Source organism: Pongo abelii, chromosome 12 (genome assembly GCF_028885655.2).
Source record: "Pongo abelii isolate AG06213 chromosome 12, NHGRI_mPonAbe1-v2.0_pri, whole genome shotgun sequence".
NCBI classification, from domain to species: domain Eukaryota; kingdom Metazoa; phylum Chordata; class Mammalia; order Primates; family Hominidae; genus Pongo; species Pongo abelii.
The window spans coordinates 100,074,833-100,097,942 of record NC_071997.2 but is presented as its reverse complement, the minus strand read 5'-3'; the positions used below and the strand labels follow the sequence as shown (position 1 = coordinate 100,097,942).

The 23,110-nt window shown below is 40.8% G+C and overlaps 1 protein-coding gene across 1 annotated transcript in view; it reads left to right on the top strand.

Moving 5' to 3' along the window:
- The window catches only part of TTC27 (tetratricopeptide repeat domain 27), a 203,055-nt gene that overhangs the window by 22,382 nt on the left and 157,563 nt on the right, over positions 1-23,110 (top strand). The window contains 2 exon segments of the mRNA NM_001133856.1: positions 15,885-16,049; positions 21,384-21,517. Of these exon segments, the coding sequence (NP_001127328.1) occupies positions 15,885-16,049; positions 21,384-21,517 (299 nt within the window).

Here is a 23,110-nt window from a genome sequence, read left to right as displayed (position 1 = left end):
TCAAATTGTTTAAAGATATTTTAATATTTTCTCTGTTCTTTAAGAAGCCTCACTGGAAACAAATGTACTCTCCTTAGTTCTTTTTTTAAAAAAAGTCCTTAACTAACTTGAGCTGGAGTAAATTATGTTAAATTACACAAAGAATAAGAAAGAATCCTATATCCTATTGAGTACATCAAGAAAAGCGTAAGAAAACAGTTGATAGAAAATAAGTTTCACTGAAGTTAACAATGGGTAGGGAGGCTATTTTGCATTTCATTTTATTAGTATTTTTCGTAATATATAATATACATGCAGAAAAATACCTAAAACCTAAATGAAAAATTTGCCAAATAATTATAAGCCAAACATCCATGTAAATGCCTCCTGCTGCCTTTGTTGCAGATATTCCTCCTGTATCCTAGGGAAAGACTTTGAAAAAGAGGAGAATCTTAGGTGCCTTAACACTGGGTTTCCAGTCTTCCTGGTTTTGGGGATGATTTTTTTTGGCAAAAGTTGCCACACAAAACAAAAACAAAAACAGATTCTCTTGTGGTGAAGGAATATGTGAATGTAAATGAACTTGGACTTGACCGTGAGTTTTTGAGTTACGGAGATGGGATTTGATTTTAGCTGTGTCTGGTTCCAAAGCCCAGACTCCTTTCAGATCCAAGAGTATGGAATGAATATGTATGTGTGTGTCCAAGGGACATGAAGAGTGGCAGTTAGCATCATTCTGTGTGGAGAAAAGTGATCTGTACTTGATGGAGGTAGCACATTCATGAAGGTATAACATAACTCTCATGTGTGTGCATGTATAATATAAGAGGCTCTTGTACCTTTTGGGGGTCTGTTTCCTTCAATAGTTATTTCTGAGACAGAGTTTCACTCTGTCACCCAGGCTGGAGTGCAATGGCACTATCTCAGCTCACTGCAACCTCCGCCTCCCGGGTTCGAACAATTCTCCTGCCTCAGCCTCCTGAGTAGCTGGGATTACAGGCATGTGCCACCATGCCTGGCTAATTTTGTATTTTTAGTAGAGATGGGGTTTCTCCATGTTGGTCAGGCTGGTCTCGAACTCCCGACCTTAGGTGATCAGCCCGCCTTGGCCTCCCAGAGTGTTGGGATTACAGGCTCGAGCCACTGTGCCCGGAGTCCTTCAAGAGTTTTTACAGTAACAAGCTAGGCCAGAATACAGTGGAGAGGACTATAGCTTGTTTAGTCATAAATATTCCTAAGCCAGGTGAGTGGTTGAAACTAATTTCTCAGTTTTTATTTTATTCTAGGACAGAAATACATGAACATATGCTAATCTTAGATAAAATGACCATCTATACATAATTCAAATAGAGATAATAATGAAAGTATTATTCAATCAGTATAATAATTGATTCATTTATGTTGTTTGTTCCAGGACTTAGTTTATATTCTTTCAACATTTTTAGGTAACATAAGGCTGGGGGTCTAGCAGGGGGCCTGTTAGATGTGAGCATAAACATTGTAAGTCATCCCTTGGTATCCAAGGGGGATTGGTTCTGGAACCTGACCCTCTCATACCAATATCCTTGTATGCTTACGTATCTTTTTAAAAGGTAGGAGCCGGGCCAGGCGCGGTGGCTCACGCCTGTAATCCCAGCACTTTGGGAGGCCGAGGCAGGTAGATCATGAGGTCAGGAGTTCGAGATCAGTCTGGCCAACATGGTGAAACCCTGTCTGTACTAAAATACAAAAATTAGCTGGGCATGGTGGCGGGCACCTGTAATCTCAGCTACTCAGGAGGCTGAGGCAGGAGAATGGTGTGAACCCAGGAGGCGGAGGTTGCAGTGAGCTGAGATCGCGTCATTGCACTCCGGCCTGGGCGACAGGGCGAGACTCCATCTCAAAAAAAATATAAATAAATAAATAAAAATAAAATAAAAGGTAGGAACCATATGGTATATTTTGGAGAGGATTCTATTTTATGAGTTAAAATTAAGTTCCATACCAGAAATTAAGATAGCTGGAAAATGTGACTCTAAGTGACTCATTCCCCAAGAGGTCTCAGTTCTTTTCTATATTATATTTCAGCATGTCATTTGCTTTGCCTTGCAACTAAGAATTTTTTATGTTGCTGTTCTAGGCTAATCAATGGCACTTTTCAGTTTATCTAGTCATAAAATGGTCCATTTTGGCTAGGTCTAAATAGATTCGTAGATAGTGCTGAATTATAACCTTTCATGAACGATTTCATTTTTATAATGTTTTGTTCTGGGATTTGATCCAAATGTTGACCAAACAGTCACTTATAACTGAAATACGATTCAGTGTCCAGAGAAGGGTATTATATTTGAAATGTTGCCCTTGAAGGATCATCAGAAAGTTGGCAGGAATTTTTTTTTTTCATTCTATGAAATATAGGCAAAGGATTTTATGAACAACTATGATATTTAGGTTTTTATCCAGACATGTTACACCAGTATAATACAGTGGAATGGAGTCTATCATAATGTCAGCATAACTTTGCTGGGCTGATTACATCTATAATAGGAGTAGGTCAGAATCTATTCCTCAGTACAGTCTAAAGCATTCTTTTGGATGTCACACTAAATGAAGGCATGATTCTCTAAAGACTATTCAGGGCATACAACAATTGATCATGGCATCCAGTGCTGAAAACATGTTATGTATAGTGCATGAGATGTAATATTGCACTTTAGCTGTTTGAAGATGACCTCATGAAGTCGCTAAGAGAAACTAGGTTAAAATACTTTGTCATCAAGTCCTGCTGTGACATTTCAGGCAGCTCTGTGACTCTGGGATTAGGTTGTTCCCACATTGAAAGAGTTTTCAAAAAAACAGTCTCCACGGTGGCTCACGCCTGTGATCCCAGCACTTTGGGCTGACGCAGTGGATCACCTGAGGTCAAGAGTTCAAGACCAGCCTGGCCAACATGGTGAAACCCCGTCTCTACTAAAAACATAAAAATTAGCCGGACATTGTGGTGTGTGCCTGTAATCCCAGCTACTCAGGAGGCCGAGGTAGGAGAATCTCTTGAACCTGGGAGGTAGAGGTTGCAGTGAGCCGAGATCACACCACTGCACTCCAGCCTGGATGACAGAGTGAGACTCCATCTCAAAAAAAAAAAAAAAAAAAACACAAAACAGTCTTTTGGTGACTGATGCATACGTGCATTCGTTGATTTCTTTTCATAAATTTGATACTTTGGAATAAATGTTATTGAATGTACTAAATGTCATTGTCTGTAATTATAATTGTCCATTAAGGATTTCATTTTAGCATAGCATTTAAATAATCTCGTGAGAAGAGATTTTGGTTTTAGCATACATTTTAAGTGTGGGTAACATTTTGATCCAGAAGGTCACAAATATTCATTTCCAGGGAGAACCTCCTGATTTATTAAAATAATAATATATGCCTATTGGGTCAACACGCTCCTTTTTGAATGTAAACCTTGAGTTATCTATCTTCAAAGCTCAAAACTTTGCTTCCATTGTTGACTCATTGTTTTCCACCATTCTGCGTTTCTAGCCAGTTCTTAAATCTTACCAGTTCTTCCCCAAGGATCCCATATTGATCTGTCCTTTCCATATCTACGGCTTTTATCTTAATCTGAAATCTTTAGTTTGGAAAGCCCCTTTAGAGATAATCTTGTCTAGCTAAATCATTTTACGAAGAATTGAGACTTACAGAAGTTGCCCAAGAACCAGCACAATGATGTGGAGTTTCTGACTCCAAGTCCTGCTGACACTTTCTCTTGCTTTTTCCAAGCTGGTCAGTAAGGCAGAATTCTAGTAACTAATGATAATGCAGCTAACATTTCTATAGTGTATACACCATATCAAGCACTCTCTGAAGTCTTTAATTATATTAACAAGCTTATTCCTAACAACTATGAGGTAGAGCTGAAGATGGTATGGTAGTGGATATAGTGTGCCTTTTAAAAAACAGCTTTTTTTTTTTTAAAGTTTAATTAAACTATAATAAGATCTCATATTTAAGGTGTACAATTTGTGACATTTTGTATATGCATACACCTGTGAAATAATCACAATTAAGATGATTAACAGGGTATAGCATTTCATGTTGTTATTTTTTTGAGGCAGGGTCTTGCTCTGTCATCCGTGCTGGAGTGCAGTGATGCGATCTAGGCTCACTGCAACTTTGAAATCCTGGGCTCAAGTGATCCTCCTACCTTAGCCTTCTGAATAGGTGGAACTATAGGCACGTGCCACCATACATGGCTAATTTTTTTTTTTTTTTTTTTTTTTTTGAGATGGAGTCTCGCTCTGTTGCCCAGGCTGGAGTGCAATGGCGTGATCTCGGCTCACTGCAACCTCTGCCTCCCGGGTTCATGAGATTCTCCTTCCTCAGCCTCCCAAGTAGCTGAGATCACAGGTGCCCACCACCATGCCTGGCTAATTTTTGTATTTTTAGTAGAGATGGGGTTTCACCATGTTGGCTAGGCTGGTCTCCAACTCCTGACCTCAAATGATCCATCCTCCTCAGCCCTCCAAAGTGCTGGGATTACAGGCATGGGCCACTGCGTCTGGCTTTTTTTTTTTTTTTTTTTTTGAGACAGAGTTTCACTCTGTCACCCAGGCTGGAGTGCAACGGCGTGACCTCGGCTCAACGCAACCTCCGCCTCCTGGGTTCAAGTGATTCTCCTACCTCAGCCTCACAAGCAGCTGGGACCAATGGTGCCTGCCACCATGTCTGGCCAATTTCTTTTTTGTATTTTTAGTAGAGATGAGGTTTCACCATGTTGGCCAGGCTGGTCTTGAAGTCCTGATCTCAGGTGATCTGCTTGCCTTGGCCTTCCAAAGTGCTGGTATTACAGGAGTGAGCCACTGTGCCTGGCCCGCCTGGCTAATTTTTAAATTTTTCTGTAGAGAAATTTAAAATTCAGAAGTCTCATTATATTGCTTAGGCTGGTCTTGAACTCCTGGCATCAAGGGATCTTCTCACCTCGGCCTCCCAGAGTGCTGGAATTAAAGGCATGAGCCACCATGCCCAGCCTGACATAGCATTTTAAAATCTAGCTTTTAGTTCCTGATTCCCTGTGTGAACTCAAGCAGTTCACTTGACTTCCAAACCAAGATTCACTTCCTTATAAAATAATCTTTGAATTCTTTCCAGGTATAAAATAATGTGACGTTTTGTAGTCCAGCTTCTCACTCATACTAATGGTGGACTCTTGGAAGTTTGCGTCTAAAAAATTATCCCCTTTTTTGTTGGACAGTTTCAGAGATACTTTGAGAAGGAGCTCATTTCATTGTTAGGATTAATAATTGCTACAAAGTATTTTTTTTTTTTTTTTTGAGAGACAGAGTCTCGCTCTGTCACCCAGTACTTTTAAAATTAATTACAAAATCTTATATTATGTCACTTTCATGCAGTATTTCTGCTAACTAGAGCTGTACTATTCAATATGGTAGCCACTAGCCATGTATGGCTACTTAAATTCAAATAAAGTAAAATAGATGAAATTGCAAATTCAGTTCCTCAGTTTCACTAGCCACATTTCAGGTGCTTAGAAGCCACATGTAGCTAACGGCTACCATCTGGACAAGCAGCTGTAGACTGCTCAACAACATCAGGGAAAGTTGCATTGAACAACACTGCTATTGAGTACTGGCTTGAGTTTTCTAAATGCCAATTTCATAATGTCTTTTTTTTTAATGAGGAAATTTTTAATTAGTCCCAGTTTTATCTTTGGCCTTCTATCTCCTGCTGAATTTGATATTTAATTTAATAAACTCTTGAGTGCTTGCTGTGTTCCAAACACTGCGCTGGGTGCTCTGGATATCAGTGAACTTAGTGAGATAAGGACTAAAATACAGGTAGGACAAACAGGTAATGCAGAGTAAGGAATGAGGGAGAGAATGTGATTGTTCTGAACCGGGAGGTCAGAGAAACCTTCACCAAGTGGCGGATACTTGCACTGAATCTTAAAGAATGGTGGGAATTTTTTGGGTAGAGAACTTGGAAAGGACATGTACTATGTGCAAGAGAGGCACAGAGACTTGGAACATCTTTGTGAATTTGGGAATTCCAGTAGTTTGGAATGCCTGGAGCAGAGTGTGAAGGGTGTGTGTCTCAGCTGATGAGGTTTACAGGTGGGGAGGAGCTAGATCACGAAGACCCTGGATTTTCATCTCCTTGGTGATCACCATGAAAGGGTTTTTAGAATATTTGCTCACTCCGAGGATATTATTTGAGCTGTGATAGGTGCTGGGCCTATACCAGTGGATGAGACACACATGGACCCCTCCTTGGTAAACCTTACAAACTTGATGTGTGAGGTTGTAGCCAAATTCTACCCATCTTTTAAGGCCCCACCCTTCTGATAAGGTTCGTTCAATTATCCAGTCTTTATGGGTTTCCCCTCTGCTACGTTTGGTCAATGGCACACAATTTAGGATCAAACTAGCTGCATATTGAATCATTCAGTAATGATTGTGTGTCTTCTCTTCTTAGCTACCTAGCTCTTCCTACCCCACCCCATTTTTAGGGAAGAATGGAACTTAAACCTTGCAGTAAGATCTAGCACAATTCTTTTTTTCTTTTTTGAGACGGAATCTTGCTCTGTTGCCCAGGCTGGAGTACAGTGGCGCGATCTCGGCTCACTGCCAGCTCTGCCTCCCGGGTTCACACCATTCTCCTGCCTCAGCCTCCTGAGTAGCTGGGACTACAGGCGCCCACCACCATGCCCAGCTAATTTTTTGTATTTTCAGTAGAGTCGGGGTTTCACCGTGTTAGCCAGGATGGTCTCGATCTCCTGACCTCGTGGTCCGCCCACCTCGGCCTCCCAAAGTGCTGGGATTACAGGTGTGAGCCACCTCGCCCGGCCTGATCTAGCATAATTCTAAGAATTGCTAATAACTCAATCGATAGTGATGAAAGGTTATACGACGGAAGAGAGGGAGATAGTTGGGAAGCGAGAGAGGCAGGAGAACAATGGAAAAATTAGAGGGGTCCGCAATAGGAAATGAAGCTTGCAAAGTATAGAGGTCAGCAGGAAGAGGATTTTTTAGAGGAAATGAATTGGAGTTAGCAAGCACTTTCCTATTTAGACAAGATAGGCCATGTTCCTCCCTGGTTTTCATGGCTTATCAAGAAAACTCTTGGAACAATTAAAATTTGAAACACTCACAAACTTTTTTTTTTTGAGAGAGAGAGTCTTGCTCTGTTGCCCAGGCTGGAGTGTAGTGGCGCAATCTTGGCTCACTGCAACCTCCACCTCCCAGGTTCAAGCGATTCTCCTGACTCCGCCTCCCAAGTAGCTGGGATTACAGGCATCTGCCACCAAGCCCAGCTAATTTTTGTATTTTTAGTAGAGATGGGGTTTCACCATGTTGGCCAGACTGGTCTCAAACTCCTGACCTCAAGTGATCTGCTTGCCTTGGCCTCACAAAGTGCTGGGATTACAGGCATGAGCCACTTTGCCCAGCCCCTACTTATATTCTAATCCAGAGTTATCAGCTGTAACTTTTCCTTACTTTGCAGGTTCAGATATATTTCTTTTGTTTTTCTTTCTTTCCTTTTTTTTTTTTTTTTTTGAGATGGAGTCTTGCTCTGTCACCCAGGCTGGAGTGCAATGGCGCGATCTTTGCTCACTGCAACCTCTGCCTCCCGGGTTCAAGTGATTCTCCTGCCTCAGCCTCCCGAGTAGCTGGGACTATAGGCACCCGCCACCAAGCACAGCTAATTTTTTTGTATTTTTAGTAGAGATGGAGTTTCACCATGTTTGCCAGGCTGGTTTCGAAATCCTGACATCAAGTGATCTGCCTGCCTCAGCCTCCCAAAGTTCTGGGATTACAGGTGTGAGCCTCTGTGCCTGGCCTAGGTTCAGATATATTTCAAGCCATCATCTTTCATGCTACTATTATTTCTAAATCTGTATCTCTATGCAGGAATTACCTGGAGACATTATTTGTTTTTCTTTATGCTTGTTTTTCTTTATGCTGGAGTGCAGTGGTGTGATCTTGGCTCACTGCAACCTCCACCTCCCAGGCTCAAGTAATTCTCCCACCTCAGCCTCCTGAGTGGCTGAGACTACAAGGTGCACACCACCTTGCCCGGCTAATTTTTGTATGTTTGGTAGAAACGAGGTTTCACCCTGTTGGCCGGGCTGGTCTCGAACTCCTGAGCTCAGGTGACCCACCCGCCTCGGCCTCCCAGAGTGCTAAGATTACAAGCATGAGCCACCGTGCCCTAGCTCCCCTACTTTATTTATCCAACATTTGGTCTCTGAACATATAAGATAATGCAGAGAAAGCACAGAAGTACAAGAATAAAGCCAATTATACTGATAGTACATACATATATACATATGTATAGATAGGTGGGCAGAAAAGCTGGTAGGTAGATAGGAGGGAAGATAGATACATACAACCAACTTTGGGCATTTGTGTGACTTACTTATGTATTCTTAGTACAGTTTAAATTTGATAATAGACCTACCTGAACTATCACAACTTAGTAAGCCTTATTAAATGCAGTAAATGTCCTTTCTGTGATACTTGAGAGAAGATTTTTAAGAACCTTGGCCAACCCTTATGTCCCTTGATTTTTGCATCCAGAACATTTTGGGAAGATTACTGTCATTGGCAGCCAAGCAAAATTGTGTCACTTGTGAATTGTACTAAGGTCATAGAAGGTTATTATATTTCTGAGAGTAATGACTAGACACTCAGGAATAATGGGCAGACAAAAGGAGAACATTTAAACAACAACAAAAAAAGAAGAATCGGTCATCAAGAGCATTAAGTATTATTAGATCCAGCTTTTCCTGGGTTTGGTTTGCATGGATGAAATCTACTCAGGGGTTTTCACAGTGAAGTTAACGTTAGGATGCCTATGTGCCTTCTGAGGTGAGATATGTACATCTTGACTTACTCTCTTTGAGTCCAGAGAATCTCTTAAATGGATGGTAGAAAAACACTGTCTTTCCGTTTTTTTTTTTTGTTTTTTTTTTTTTTTGGGACGGAGTCTCTCTCTGTCGCCCACGCTGGAGTGCAGTGGCGCGATCTTGGCTCACTGCAAGCTCCGCCTCCTAGGCTCACGCCATTCTCCTGCCTCAGCCTCCCGAGCAGCTGGGACTACAGGCGCCTGCCACCATGCCCGGCTAATTTTTGTATTTTTAGTAGAGACAGGGTTTCACCGAAACACTTTCTTTTTCAGACCCATTTAAATTTCAGCTCACGTAAAGATAAAGGGGTACCTGTTTGTTAGCTGTAGGTGTTTCTGCCAGATTTTAGGTAATAAAGTAGATTGGACTTTTATAGCATCAGCTCTGCACCTTTATCCTTCCCCTGAAAACTTTTTCATACCCCTTTCCCTTACAAGCTTGAATTCACATCCTGGCATTGCCACTTAATGAGGTGACCAGTCAGTAAGCTGAGCTCAATTTTCTTTTCTTTTTTAAATTTAAATTAAAAAAAAAATTTTTTTGAGACGGAGTTTCACTCTTTTTTTGCTAAGGCTGGAGTGCAATGGCACTATCTCAGCTCACTGCAGCCTCCACCTTCGGGGTTCAAGTGATTCTTCAGCCTCAGCCTCTCAAGAAGCTGGCATTACAGGCACGTGCCAGCACGCCCAGCTAATTTTGTATTTTTGGTAGAGACAGGGTTTCACCATGTTGGCCAGACTGGTCTCGATCTACCAGTGGTAGAGATCAGGTGATCTACCACCTCGGCCTCCCAAAGGGCTGGGATTACAGACATGAGCCACTGCACCCGGCCCTATTTAAAATTTTTTTTTAGAGACTGCTCTGTTGCTTAGGCTGGAGTGCAGTGGTGTAATAATATCTCACTGCAACCTCAACCTCCTGTGCTCAAGCGATCCTCCCACTTCAGCCTCTGCAGTATCTGGGACTACAGGAGCATATTACCATGCTTGGCTAATTTATTGTGGAGATGTGGTCTTGCTATGTTGCACAGTCTGGTCTTGAATTCCTGGCTTCAAGTGATCCTCTGACCTCAGCCTCCCCAAATGCTGGAAATATAGGTGTGAGGCTCTGTGCCCAGCCTGAGCTCAATTTTATAATGAATTAAGTGGAGATAATGTCAGCCTCCAATACATCATTGTGAGAATTAAATAACGCAACATGTAAAATACCCATTGCTAGGCAGAGTTAGATATTCAGTAAAAATAACTTCTTTTTCAGCTTGAATGATGGGAAAACTGTCATCAGCCTTTGTGTTCCATTCATTCATTATATATTCGTTCTGGTAGGCTGTTTTGTGAAATGCTGGCTAACACATATTGGAAACATTTGTGAGAGATAGTTTGTCAGCGATATTATAGAAGGGAATTCTGTTGTGGGGGATCAATTGGATAAGGGTGCCTGTTAGACACCCTTGTTACTTAGTGTATGTGAACTAGCCTGTCTTTATATGTAGTTAATTTTGACAGTCATTTTATTTCAGATGCTGTTTTACTAGGTTATTATCCTCCATTCTTTTCATCTTAGATATTTAGTGAAATAAATTAGAATCTGACTGCCAAGCCAATATTCACTTATTCTTTATTTGATGTTCATATTGTATTAGATATATGGATATATATCTTTTTCTCCTTTTCTTTTATTTTTAGAGACAGGGTCTCAGTCTGTCACCTAGACTGGAGGGCAGTGGCATGATCATAACTCACTGCAGCCTTGAACTTTTGGGTTCAAATGATCCTCCCGTCTCAGCCTCCTGAGTACCTGGAATTACAGGCATGCTCCACCATGCCTGACTGATATTTTTATTTTTTTGTTGAGATGAGTCCGCTTTATGTTGCTCAGGCTTGTCTTGAACTCCTGGCTTCAAGCAGTCTTTCCACCTAGGTCTTCCTAAGCACTTGGATTATAGCATGAGCCACAATGCCCAGCCCCTCCTTTTCTTTTAAGGGAGAAATTCTACATTCTCTATGAAGAAAACTTGTAAACTGATATCCTCTTCCTCAGATTTTCGGTGTTGCCTCTTTTTTTTTTTTTCTTTTTTTTAAGGATCTCATTGAAGTACAACTCTATTTTTTCTTTATCTTACCAATTTAATATTTGGTTCTAACCAGTTTCTTCAATGTGTTTTCACATCATAAAAATATGTTTCACACCATAAAATTTTCACACCATAAAAATTTGTTTAACTGTTGTAGATTCATGGTACTTTGTCAACACCTTATGTTGCCATGTTTTTAATTTTTATTTTATTATACTTTAAGTTCTGGGATACATGTGCAGAACGTGCAGGTTTGTTAAGTAGGTATGCATGTGCCATGGTGGTTTGCTGCATCCATCAACCTATCATCTACATTAGGTATTTCTCCTAATGCTATCCCTCCCCTAGTCCCCCACCCTGCATGATGTTCTCCTCCCTGTGTCCATGTGTTCTCATTGTTCAACTCCTACTTATGAGTGAGAACATGCAGTGTTTGGTTTTCTGTTCCTGTGTTAGTTTGCTGAGAATGATGGTTTTCAGCTTCAACCACGTCCCTGCAAAGGACATGAACTCCTCCTTTTTTATAGCTGCATGGTATTCCATGGTGTATATGTGCCACATTTTCTTTATCCAGTCTATCATTGATGGGCATTTGGGTTGACTCCAAGTCTTTGCTATTGTGAACAGTGCTGCAGTAAACATAGGTGTGCATGTGTTTTTATAGCAGAATGATTTATAATCCTTTGGGTATATACCCAGTAATGGGATTGCTAGGTCAAATGGTAATTCTGGTTCTAGATCATTGAAGAATCGCCACACTGTCTTCCACAATGGTTGAACTAATTTACATTCCCACCAACAGTGTAAAAGTGTTCCTACTTCACATCTTCTCCAGCATCTGTTGTTTCCTGACTTTTTAATGATCGCCATTCTAACTGGCATGAGATGGTATCTCGTTGTGGTTTGGATTTGCATTTCTCTAATGACCAGTGATGATGAGCTTTTTTTCGTATGTTTATTGGCCTCATAAATGTCTTTTGTTGAGAAATGTCTGCTCATATCCTTCAACCCAAATGCCCATCAATGATAGACTGGATAAAGAAAATTTGGCACATATACACCATGGACTACCATGCGGCTATAAAAAAGGATGAGTTCATGTCCTTTGCAGGGACGTGGATGAAGCTTAACCATCATTCTCAGCAAACTAACACAGGAACAGAAAACCAAACACTGCATGTTCTCACTCATAAGTAGGAGTTGAACAATGAGAACACATGGACACAGGGAGGGGAACATCATGGGGGGGTGGGGGACTAGGGGACACTTTTTGATGGAGTTGTGTTTTTCTTGTAAATTTGTTTAAGTTCTTTGTAGATTCTGGATATTAGCCCTTTGTCAGATGGGTAGATTGCAAAACTTTTCTTCCATTCTGTAGGTTGCCTGTTCGCTCTGATGATAGTTTCTTTTGCTGTACAGAAGCTCTTTAGTTTAATTAGATCTCATTTGTCAATTTTGGCTTTTGTTGCCATTGCTTTTGGTGTTTTAGACATTAAGTCTTTGCCCATGCCTATGTCCTGAATGGTATTGCCTAGGTTTTCTTCTAGGATTTTTATGGTTTTAAGTCTTACATTTAAGTCTTTAATCCATCTTGAGTTAATTTTTGTATAAGATGTAAGGAAGGGGTCCAGTTTCAGTTTTCTGCATATGGCTAGCCAATTTTCCCAACACCATTTATTAAATAGGGAATCCTTTCCCTGTTGCTTGTTTTTGTCATGTTTGTCAAAGATCAAATGATTGTAGATGTTTGGTGTTATTTCTGAGGCCTCTACTCTGTTTCATTGGTCTATATATCTGTTTTGATACCAGTACAATGCTGTTTTGGTTACTGTAGCATTGTAGTATAGTTTGAAGTCGGGTAGTGTGATGCCTCCAGCTTTGTTGTTTTTGCTTAGGATTGTCTTGGCTATACGGGCTCTTTTTGGTTCCATATGAAGTTTAAAGTAGTTTTTTTTCTAATTCTATGAAGAAAGTCAATGGTAGCTTGATGCGGATAGCATTGAATCTATAAATTACCTTGGGCAGTATGGCCATTTTCACGATATTGATTCTTCCCATCTATGAGCATGGAATGTTTTTCCATTTGTTTGTGCCATCTCATTTCCTTGAGCAGTGGTTTGTAATTCTCCTTGAAGAGGTCCTTTACATCCCTTGAAAGTTGTATTCCTAGGTATTTTATTCTCTTTGTAGCAATTTTGAATGGGAGTTCACTCATGATTTGGCTCTCCGTTTGTCTGTTATTGGTGTATAGGAATATGTGATTTTTGTAGATTGATTTTGTATCCTGAGACTTTGCTGAAGTTGCTTATCAGCTTAAGGAGATTTTGGGCTGAGACGATGGGATTTTCTAAATATATGATAATGTCATGTGCAAACAGAGACAATTTGACTTCCTGTCTTCCTATTTGAATACCCTTTATTTCTTTCTCTTGACTGATTGCCCTGGCCAAAACTTCTAATACTATGTTGAATAGGAGTGGTGAGAGAGGGCATCCTTGTCTTGTGCCAGTGTTCAAAGGAAAAGCTTCCAGCTTTGCCCATTCAGTGTGATATTGGCTGTGGGTTTGTCATAAATATCTCTTATTATTTTGAGATTTGTTCCATCAATACCTAGTTTATTGAGAGTTTTTAGCATGAAGGGGTGTTTAAGTTTGTTGAAGGCCTTTTCTGCATCTATTGAGATAATCATGTGGTTTTTGTCATGCTTCTGTTTATGTGATGGATTATGTTTATTAATTTGCATATGTTGAACCAGCCTTGCATCCTGGGGATGAAGCCAACTTCAGTGTGGTGGATAAGCTTTTTGATGTGCTGCTGGATTCAGTTTGCCAGTATTTTATTGAGGATTTTTGCATCAATGTTCATCAGGCATATTGGCCTGAAATTTTCTTTTTTGTGTGTGTGTCTCTGCCAGGTTTTGGTATCAGGATGATGCTGGCCTCATAAAATGAGTTAGGGAGGATTCCCTCTTTTTCTATTGATTGGAATAGTTTCAGAAGGAATGGTACCAGCTCCTCTTTGTACCTCTGGTAGAATTCAGCTGTGAATCTGTCTGGTCCTGGGCTTTTTTTGGTTGGTAGGCTATAAATTACTGCCTCAATTTCAGAAATTGTTATTGGTCTATTCAGGGATTTGACTTCTTACTGGTTTAGTCTTGGGAGGGTGTATGTGTCCAGGAATTTATCCATTTCTTCTAGATTTTCTAGTTTATTTGCGTAGAGGTGTTTGTAGTATTCTCTGATGGTAGTTTGTATTTCTGTGGGATCAGTGGTGATTATCCCCTTTATCATTTTTTAGTGCATCTATTTGATTCTTCTCTCTTTTCTTCTTTATTAGTCTGGCTAGTGGTCTATCTACTTTGTTAACCTTTTCAAAAAACCAGCTCTTGGATTCATTTATTTTTTTTTTGATGGGTTTTTTGTGTCTCTGTCTCCTTCAGTTCTGCTGTGATTTTAGATATTTCTTGCCTTCTGCTAGCCTTTGAATTTGTTTGCTCTTGCTTCTCTAGTTCTTTCAATTGTGATGTTAGGGTGTCGATTTTAGATATTTCCTGCTTTCTCTTATGAGCATTTAGTGTTATAAATTTCTCTCTAAACACTGCTTTAGCTGTGTCCCAGAGATTCTTTGTTCACACTGTGTGGGAAAAACCACCTACTGAAGCCTCACTAATGGTGGACGCCCCTGTCCCCACCAAGCTCGAGCATCCCAGGTTGACCAGACTGCTGTGCTGGCAGTGAGAATTTCAAGCCAGTGGATCATAGCTTGCTGGGCTTCGTGGGGGGTGGGATCAGCTGAGCTAGACCACTTGGTTCCCTGGCTTCAGGCCCCTTTCCAGGGGAGTGAATGGTTCTGTCTTGCTGGCATTCCAGGAGCCATTGGGATATGAAAAAGAACTTCTGCAGCTAGCTTCATGTCTGCCCAAATGGCTGCCCAGTTTTGTGCTTGAAACCCAGGGCCCTGGTGGTGTAGGCACCCAAGGGAATCTCCTGGCCTGCAGGTTGCGAAGACGGGAAAAGCTTAGTATCTGGGTCAGAATGCACCATTTCTCATGGCACAGTCCCTCAGGACTTCCTTTGGCTAGGGGAGGGAGTTCCACAACCCCTTGTGCTTCCTGGGTGAGGTGATGCCTCACCCTGCTTTGGCCTGCCCTCCATGGGCTGCACCCAGTGTCTAACCAGTCCCAGTGAGATGAGCCTGGTACCCCAGTTGGAAATGCAGAAATCACCCACCTTCTGCCTCGATTTTGCTGGGAGCTGGAGACCGGAACTGTTCCTATTGGCCATCTTGACAGCCATCCCCCATTTATTTATTTATTTATTTATTTGGAGATGGGTTCTTGCTCTGTCACTGAGGCTGGAGTGCAGTGGTGCAATCTCAGCTCACTGCAATCTCTGCCTCCCGGGTTTGAGCGATTCTCTTGCCTCAGCCTCCTGAGTAGCTGGGACTACAGGCGCATGCCACCATGCCCTGCTGATTTTTGTATCTTTAGGAGAGATGGGGTTTCACCATGTTGGTCAGGCTGGTCTCGAACTCCTGACCTCGTGATCCGCCCGCCTCGGCCTCGCAAAGTACTGGGATTACAGGCGTGAGCCACTGTGCCCGTCCCCCTACTATTTTTTTTTGGCATGGTTAAGACAAACCCACTGAGAAAGAGCAAGGTTATGAATCATATCTCCCAGGACTGTGTGGAATAAAGGAGATAATGTACATAATGTCCTTAGCTCATGTCTGGAGCATGTAAGTGCTCAGATAATGCTGGCTGGTAACTATTAGTGTTACTGTATTCTTCAGGTTTTATGTTTAAAATTATTTAACAACAGAGACTATGTACTATATACTTTATGTATTATAGACTCTATTTTACACATTAATATATTTTTCTTCTCATCATAATTTTTAATGTTTTCTTTTGTCTTGCAGTGATGAAACTACAGAATCTGTTTGTAGATGATTCAGGTCGATATTTGGCTATTCAATTCCATCTGGAATGTGCATATGTGTTTTTATATTATTATGAGTACAGAAAAGCAAAAGATCAGTTGGATATTGCTAAGGACATCAGCCAATTACAAACTGATTTGACAGGTGAGGCTTTTATTTTTTGTGGATAATTGATTTTATTTTTATGATAAAACTATATACATTGGCAGTTTGTATTGTATGTTGGTATTAGATTTTCTATATCCTATTTGCTTTACAAAAGTAGATTTTAAAGGTTTTATTTACAAATTTATAGTTTATAACAAATTTGAAATGATATATTTTCCTTATTTCTAGAGTTTTCCATTTATTGCGCTGATCTGTTTAGACGTGTTAGTAATAGATAGCAGGCAGGCAGTACACAAACACACTTTTGAGCCTTTGGGGAATGGGCCCATAGGGGCATTTCCTGACCAAGTTTGGCCTTTCTGCATTGCCCTTTCTTGTAAATACCCACCTATTCCTTCCATCTTGCTTTTTTTTTTTTGAGACCGAGTCTTGCTCTGTCACCCAGGCTGGAGTGCCATGGCGCGATCTTGGCTCACTGCAACCTTGGCCTCCTGGGTTCAAGCAATTCTCCTGCCTGAGCCTCCCTAGTAGTTAGGATTATGGGTGCTCACGACCACGCCTGGCTAATTTTTTTTTTTTTTTTTTTTTTTTTTGTATTTTTGGTAGAGATGTGGTTTCACCATGTTGGCCAGGCTGGTTTTGAACTCCTGACCTCAAGTGATCCGCCTGCCTTGGCCTCCCAAAGTGCTGGGATTACAGATGTGAGCCACCATGCCCGGCCCACATTCTGTGCTTCTTACAGAGCTAGTTCTATCAGTAAAATCCTTCCAATATATTATGAATAAATATGATTTTGTGGGCTTGTCTTGGATCTTAGCTACCTTTTGTTACATTGCATGTGTGGGCAAAACTGTACAAACTACCATCAGAGAATACTACAAACACCTCTACGCAAATAAACTAGGAAATCTAGAAGAAATGGATAAATTCCTCGACACATACACCCTCCCAAGACTAAACCAGGAAGAAGTTGACTCTCTGAATAGACCAATAACAGGATCTGAAATTGTGGCAATAATCAATAGCTTACCAACCAAAAAGAGTCCAGGACCAGATGGATTCACAGCCAAATTCTACCAGAGGTACAAGGAGGACCTGGTACCATTCCTTCTGAAACTATTCCAATCAATAGAAAAAGAGGGAATCCTCCCTAACTCATTTTATGAGGCCAGCATCATCCTGATACCAAAGCCGGACAGAGACACAACCAAAAAAGAGAATTTTAGACTAATATCCTTGATGAACATTGATGCAAAAATCCTCAATAAAATACTGGCAAACCGAATCCAGCAGCACATCAAAAAGCTTATCCACCATGATCAAGTGGGCTTCATCCCTGGGATGCAAGGCTGGTTCAATATATGCAAATCAATAAATGTAATCCAGCATATAAACAGAACCAAAGACAAAAACCACATGATTATCTCAAGAGATGCAGAAAAGGCCTTTGACAAAATTCAACAACCCTTCATGCTAAAAACTCTCAATAAATTAGGTATTGATGGGATGTATCTCAAAATAATAAGAGCTATCTATGAGAAACCCACAGCCAATATCATACTGAATGGGCAAAAACTGGAAGCATTCCCTTTGAAAACTGGCACAAGACAGGGATGCCCTCTCTCACCACTCCTATTCAACATAGTGTTGGAAGTTCTGGCCAGGGCAATTAGGCAGGAGAAGGAAATAAAGGGTATTCAATTAGGAAAAGAGGAAGTCAAATTGTCTCTGTTTGCAGATGACATGATTGTATATCTAGAAAACCCCATTGTCTCAGCCCAAAATCTCCTTAAGCTGATAAGCAACTTCAGCAAAGTCTCAGGATACAAAATCAATGTACAAAAATCACAAGCATTCTTATACACCAATAACAGACAAACAGAGAGCCAAATCGTGAGTGAACTCCCGTTCACAATTGCTTCAAAGAGAATAAAATACCTAGGAATCCAACTTACAAGGGACGTGAAGGACCTCTTCAAGGAGAACTACAAACCACTGCTCAAGGAAATAAAAGAGGATACAAACAAATGGAAGAACATTCCATGCTCATGGGTAGGAAGAATCAATATCGTGAAAATGGCCATGCTGCCCAAGGTAATTTATAGATTCAATGCCATCCCTATCAAGCTACCAATGACTTTCTTCACAGAATTGGAGAAAACTAAAGTTCATATGGAACCAAAAAAGAGCCCGCATCGCCAAGTCAATCCTAAGCCAAAAGAACAAAGCTGGAGGCATCACGCTACCTGACTTCAACCTATACTACAAGTCTACAATAACCAAAGCAGCATGGTACTGGTACCAAAACAGAGATATAGATCAATGGAACAGAACAGAGCCCTCAGAAATAACACCGCATATCTACAACTATCTGATCTTTGACAAACCTGAGGAAAACAAGCAATGGGGAAAGGATTCCCTATTTAATAAATGGTGCTGGGAAAACTGGCTAGCCATATGTAGAAAGCTGAAACTGGATCCTTCCTTACACCTTATACAAAAATTAATTCAAGATGGATTAAAGACTTAAATGTTAGACCTAAAACCATAAAAACCCTAGAAGAAAACCTAGGCATTACTATTCAGGACATAGGCATGGGCAAGGACTTCATGTCTAAAACACCAAAAGCAATGGCAACAAAAGCCAAAATTGACAAATGGGATCTAATTAAACTAAAGAGCTTCTGCACAGCAAAAGAAACTACCATGAGAGTGAACAGGCAACCTACAAAATGAGAGAAAATTTTCGCAACCTACTCATCTGACAGAGGGCTAATATCCAGAGTCTACAATGAACTCAAACAAATTTACAAGAAAAAAACAAACAACCCCATCAAAAAGTGGGCGAAGGACATGAACAGACACTTCTCAAAAGAAGACATTTATGCAGCCAAAAAACACATGAAAAAATGCTCACCATCACTGGCCATCAGAGAAATGCAAATCAAAACCACAGTGAGATACCATCTCACACCATTTAGAATGGCAATCATTAAAAAGTCAGGAAACAACAGGTGCTGGAGAGGATGTGGAGAAATAGGAACACTTTTACACTGTTGGTGGGACTGTAAAGTAGTTCAACCATTGTGGAAGTCAGTGTGGCGATTCCTCAGGGACCTAGAACTAGAAATACCATTTGACCCAGCCATCCCATTACTGGGTATATACCCAAAGGATTATAAATCATGCTGCTATAAAGACACATGCACACGTATGTTTATTGCAGCACTATTCACAATAGCAAAGACTTGGAACCAACCCAAATGTCCAATAATGATAGACTGGATTAAGAAAATGTGGCACATATACACCATGGAATACTATGCAGCCATAAAAAATGATGAGTTCATGTCCTTTGTAGGAACATGGATGAAATTGGAAATCATCATTCTCAGTAAACTATCGCAAGGACAAAAAACCAAACACCACATATTCTCACTCATAGGTGGGAATTGAACAATGAGAACACATGGACACAGGAAGGGGAACATCACACTCTGGGGACTGTTGTGGAGTAGGGGGAGGAGGGAGGGATAGCATTAGGAGATATACCTAATGCTAAATGACGAGTTAATGGGTGCAGCACACCAACATGGCACATGTATACATATGTAACTAACCTGCACATTGTGCACATGTACCCTAAAACTTAAAGTATAATAATAATAAAATAAAAATAAAAATTAAAATTAAAAAAAAGCAAAATTGTTTAATACCCAGCTTATAACTTGGAACAATGGCCATGTATAAGCTGGAACAATGGCCATGTGTAAGTTGTCTGTATATGAAAATATATGTAATGTATCTTGTGAGGTTAGTTTCAGAAGTTATGTTTTTAAGTATTTTGATTCTAGGAGGCTTTATTGGGACTATTGATGGCATAATACTTAATTCTTGGTATATTTATTTACTAGCTAATTCTTCATATTTTGTTTTCTAAGTTAGAGTTGAAGAACTTAGAAATACAAATGTGGTGTTCACAAATATGAGAATCAGGTTATTCTTTTTTTCCACTCATCTATAGCCTTCCTATACAAAATAAGCTGTGGCCGGGTGCTGTGACTCACGCCTGTAATCCCAGCACTTTGGGAGGCTGAGGCGGGCAGATCATGAGGTCAGGAGATCGAGACCATCCTGGCCAACATGGCAAAACCCCTTCTCACTAAAAATACAAAAATTAGCTGGGTGTGGTGGTGCGTGCCTGTAATCCCAGCTACTCTGGAGGCTGAGGCAGGAGATTCGCTTGAACCAGGGAGTTGGAGGCTGCAGTGAGCCGAGATCACGCCACTGCACTACAGCCTGGTGACAGAGCAGGACTCCATCTCATAAAAAAATAAAATAAAATAAAAAAGTAAGCTGTATCGAACAATTTCAGTGGCTATCTTCAGCATAACATATTTAAAAGGTTAATGTATGACTTAGAGCCAGACTCATAACAGGATAAAATCCAGACTTCCTAGACTGGTCTTTGTAATCAAGGATCTTTGTAATCTGACCTTGTCCAGAGAGTGAATGTTGGAACTTTTGCTTCTCTTAAAGTGGTTTGAAAACAGCTATTCTGCCGCAAGTTATTTCAGAGACATAATGAAAAAATTTTGGTCTTACATGAAGTCAGATAGTGTAATAAACTGTCGATTTAGAACCAAAAGATCCTGGCTTTAAGCTCTGGTTCTGATGCTGAGAAGCCCTGTGATCGTGAACAAATGACTGTATTCTTCAGAACTTTTGTTTTTGTCATCTGTGAAAAAGAGATAATAATAGTTCTTCTACCTACAACACTCAATGTGTTACTTTTTTTTTTTTTTTTTTAAAGGGTGGTAGTTTGATGCAAAAATTAGTATGTGGACTTCAGTGGCAGAAATCCTGGGTTTGAGTCCTGGTACCAGAGCTTATTGGCTTTCTAATTTTATAAGTCATTTAAAACCTGAGGCTGGGCCTCAGGACTTTCTTATGTGAAATGGAGAAAATACCTTGTAAACTCTTTTTTTTTTGAGACGGAGTCTCGCTCTGTCGCCCAGGCTGGAGTGCAGTGGCGCAATCTCGGCTCACTGCGAGCTCCGCCTCCCGGGTTCACGCCATTCTCCTGCCTCAGCCTCCCGAGTAGCTGGGACTACCGGCGCCCGCCACCGTGCCCGACTAATTTTTTGTATTTTTAGTAGAGACGGGGTTTCACTGTGTTAGTCAGGATGGTCTCGATTTCCTGACCTCGTGATCCGCCCGCCTCTGCCTCCCAAAGTGCTGGGATTACAGGCGTGAGCCACTACGCCTGGCCCCTTGTAAACTCTAAAGCGCTCTGAAAATATTACTCCTCATGATTGTACAGTAGATCTCATGGGTAAGTCAGTAGATATAATTTTATTGTTTTTTCAGGTGCTTTGGGAAAAAGAACACGGTTCCAGGAAAATTATGTGGCACAACTGATTCTAGATGTAAGAAGGGAAGGGGATGTCCTTTCAAATTGCGAATTCACTCCAGCACCCACTCCTCAGGAACATTTAACCAAGGCAAGTAGGACGGCAAGTTATTAAATTCAATTAACACCTAAGTCTAACAATTTCAATAGGTGAGTACCATAGAAACACTGAATGGGTTGGACACAGACTTCATTTTATTCTTTCTTTTGCCTTTTAAAGGTTGCTGAGTCAGGGAGAACTGGTGTTTAAACCTTTTTTATTCCTAACCCGTATATAGAGATAAATAGTGCTTTTCTTCTAGGATTCAATAACTATGAATTAATAATGCAGTTAGTTATGTATTACCCCTCTTGAAGAAATAACAAAAGGCAGACTGGGTGTAGACCAATTTTTCTATCTGCTATCATATTTGTTTCCTTATGTTTGTCTTCTCTTGGAATCTCTTAGGTTTTTTCTAAATATATAAACAGATTATCAGAATTCCTTTTTGCTAGTTTTATGATCAGACTTTTGTTTCTCTGTCATTATTGGGGGGTGGTTGCCTTAATATGTTTATTTGACATGTCTAATGAATTCTCTTTAGTTTGAATTATGACTCTTGGTCAGTTTACCTAAATCAGCTGCTTCCATGAAGCCCTTTAGTATTTATGCATGTGTTTTCTGATCCCAGAAACCCCCAACTACTTTTTTTTTTTTTTTTTTTTTTTTGAGATGGAGTCTCACTCTGTTGCCCAGACTGGAGTGTAGTGATGCGATCTCAGCTCAATGCAACCTCTGCCTCTGGAGTTCAAGCGATTCTCCTGCCTTAGCCTCCCGAGTAGCTGGGATTACAGGCATGCACCACCATGCCTGGCTAATTTTGTATTTTTAGTAGAGACAGGGTTTCTCCATGTTGGTCAGGCTGGTCTCGAACTCACAACCTCAGGTGATCCGCCCGTCTCGGCCTCCCAAAGTGCTGGGATTACAGGCGTGAGCCACCGCGCCTGTCTGTGTTTGTTGTTTCTTAATGTGGAGTTGTCCTATAGAAAATTGTCTCCCAGTGATTGGCCTGGCATGGTGGCTCATGCCTGTAATCTTAGTACTTTGGGAGGCTGAGGTGGGTGGATCACTTGAGGTCAGGAGTTCGAGCCAAGTCTGACCAAAATGGTGAAACCCTGTCTCTATTAAAAATACAAAATTAGGCCGGGTGCAGTGGCTCACGCCTGTAATCCCAGCACTTTGGGAGGCCAAGGTGGGTGCACGAGGTCAAGAGATTGAGACCATCCTGGCTAACATGGTGAAACCCTGTCTCTATTAAAAATACAAAAAAAAAAATTAACCGGGCGTGGTGGCAGGTGCCTGTAGTCCCAGCTACTCAGGAGGCTGAGGCAGGAGAATGGCGTGAATCTGGGAGGCGGAGCTTGCAGTGAGCCGAGATCATGCCACTGCACTCCAGCCTGGGCGACAGAGCAAGACTCCGTCTCAAAAAAAAAGAAAATAAACAAAAAAACAAAATTAGCCGGTTGTGGTGGCACGTGTCTGTAATCCCAGCTACTTGGGAGGTTGAGGCAGGAGAATTGCTTGAACCCAGGAGGTGGAGGTTGCAATAAGCAATGAGTGCAATTGCATTATTGAACTCCAGTCTGGGCAACAAGAGCAAAACTCTCTTTGAAAAAAAAGAAAAGGAAAAAAGAAAATTATCTC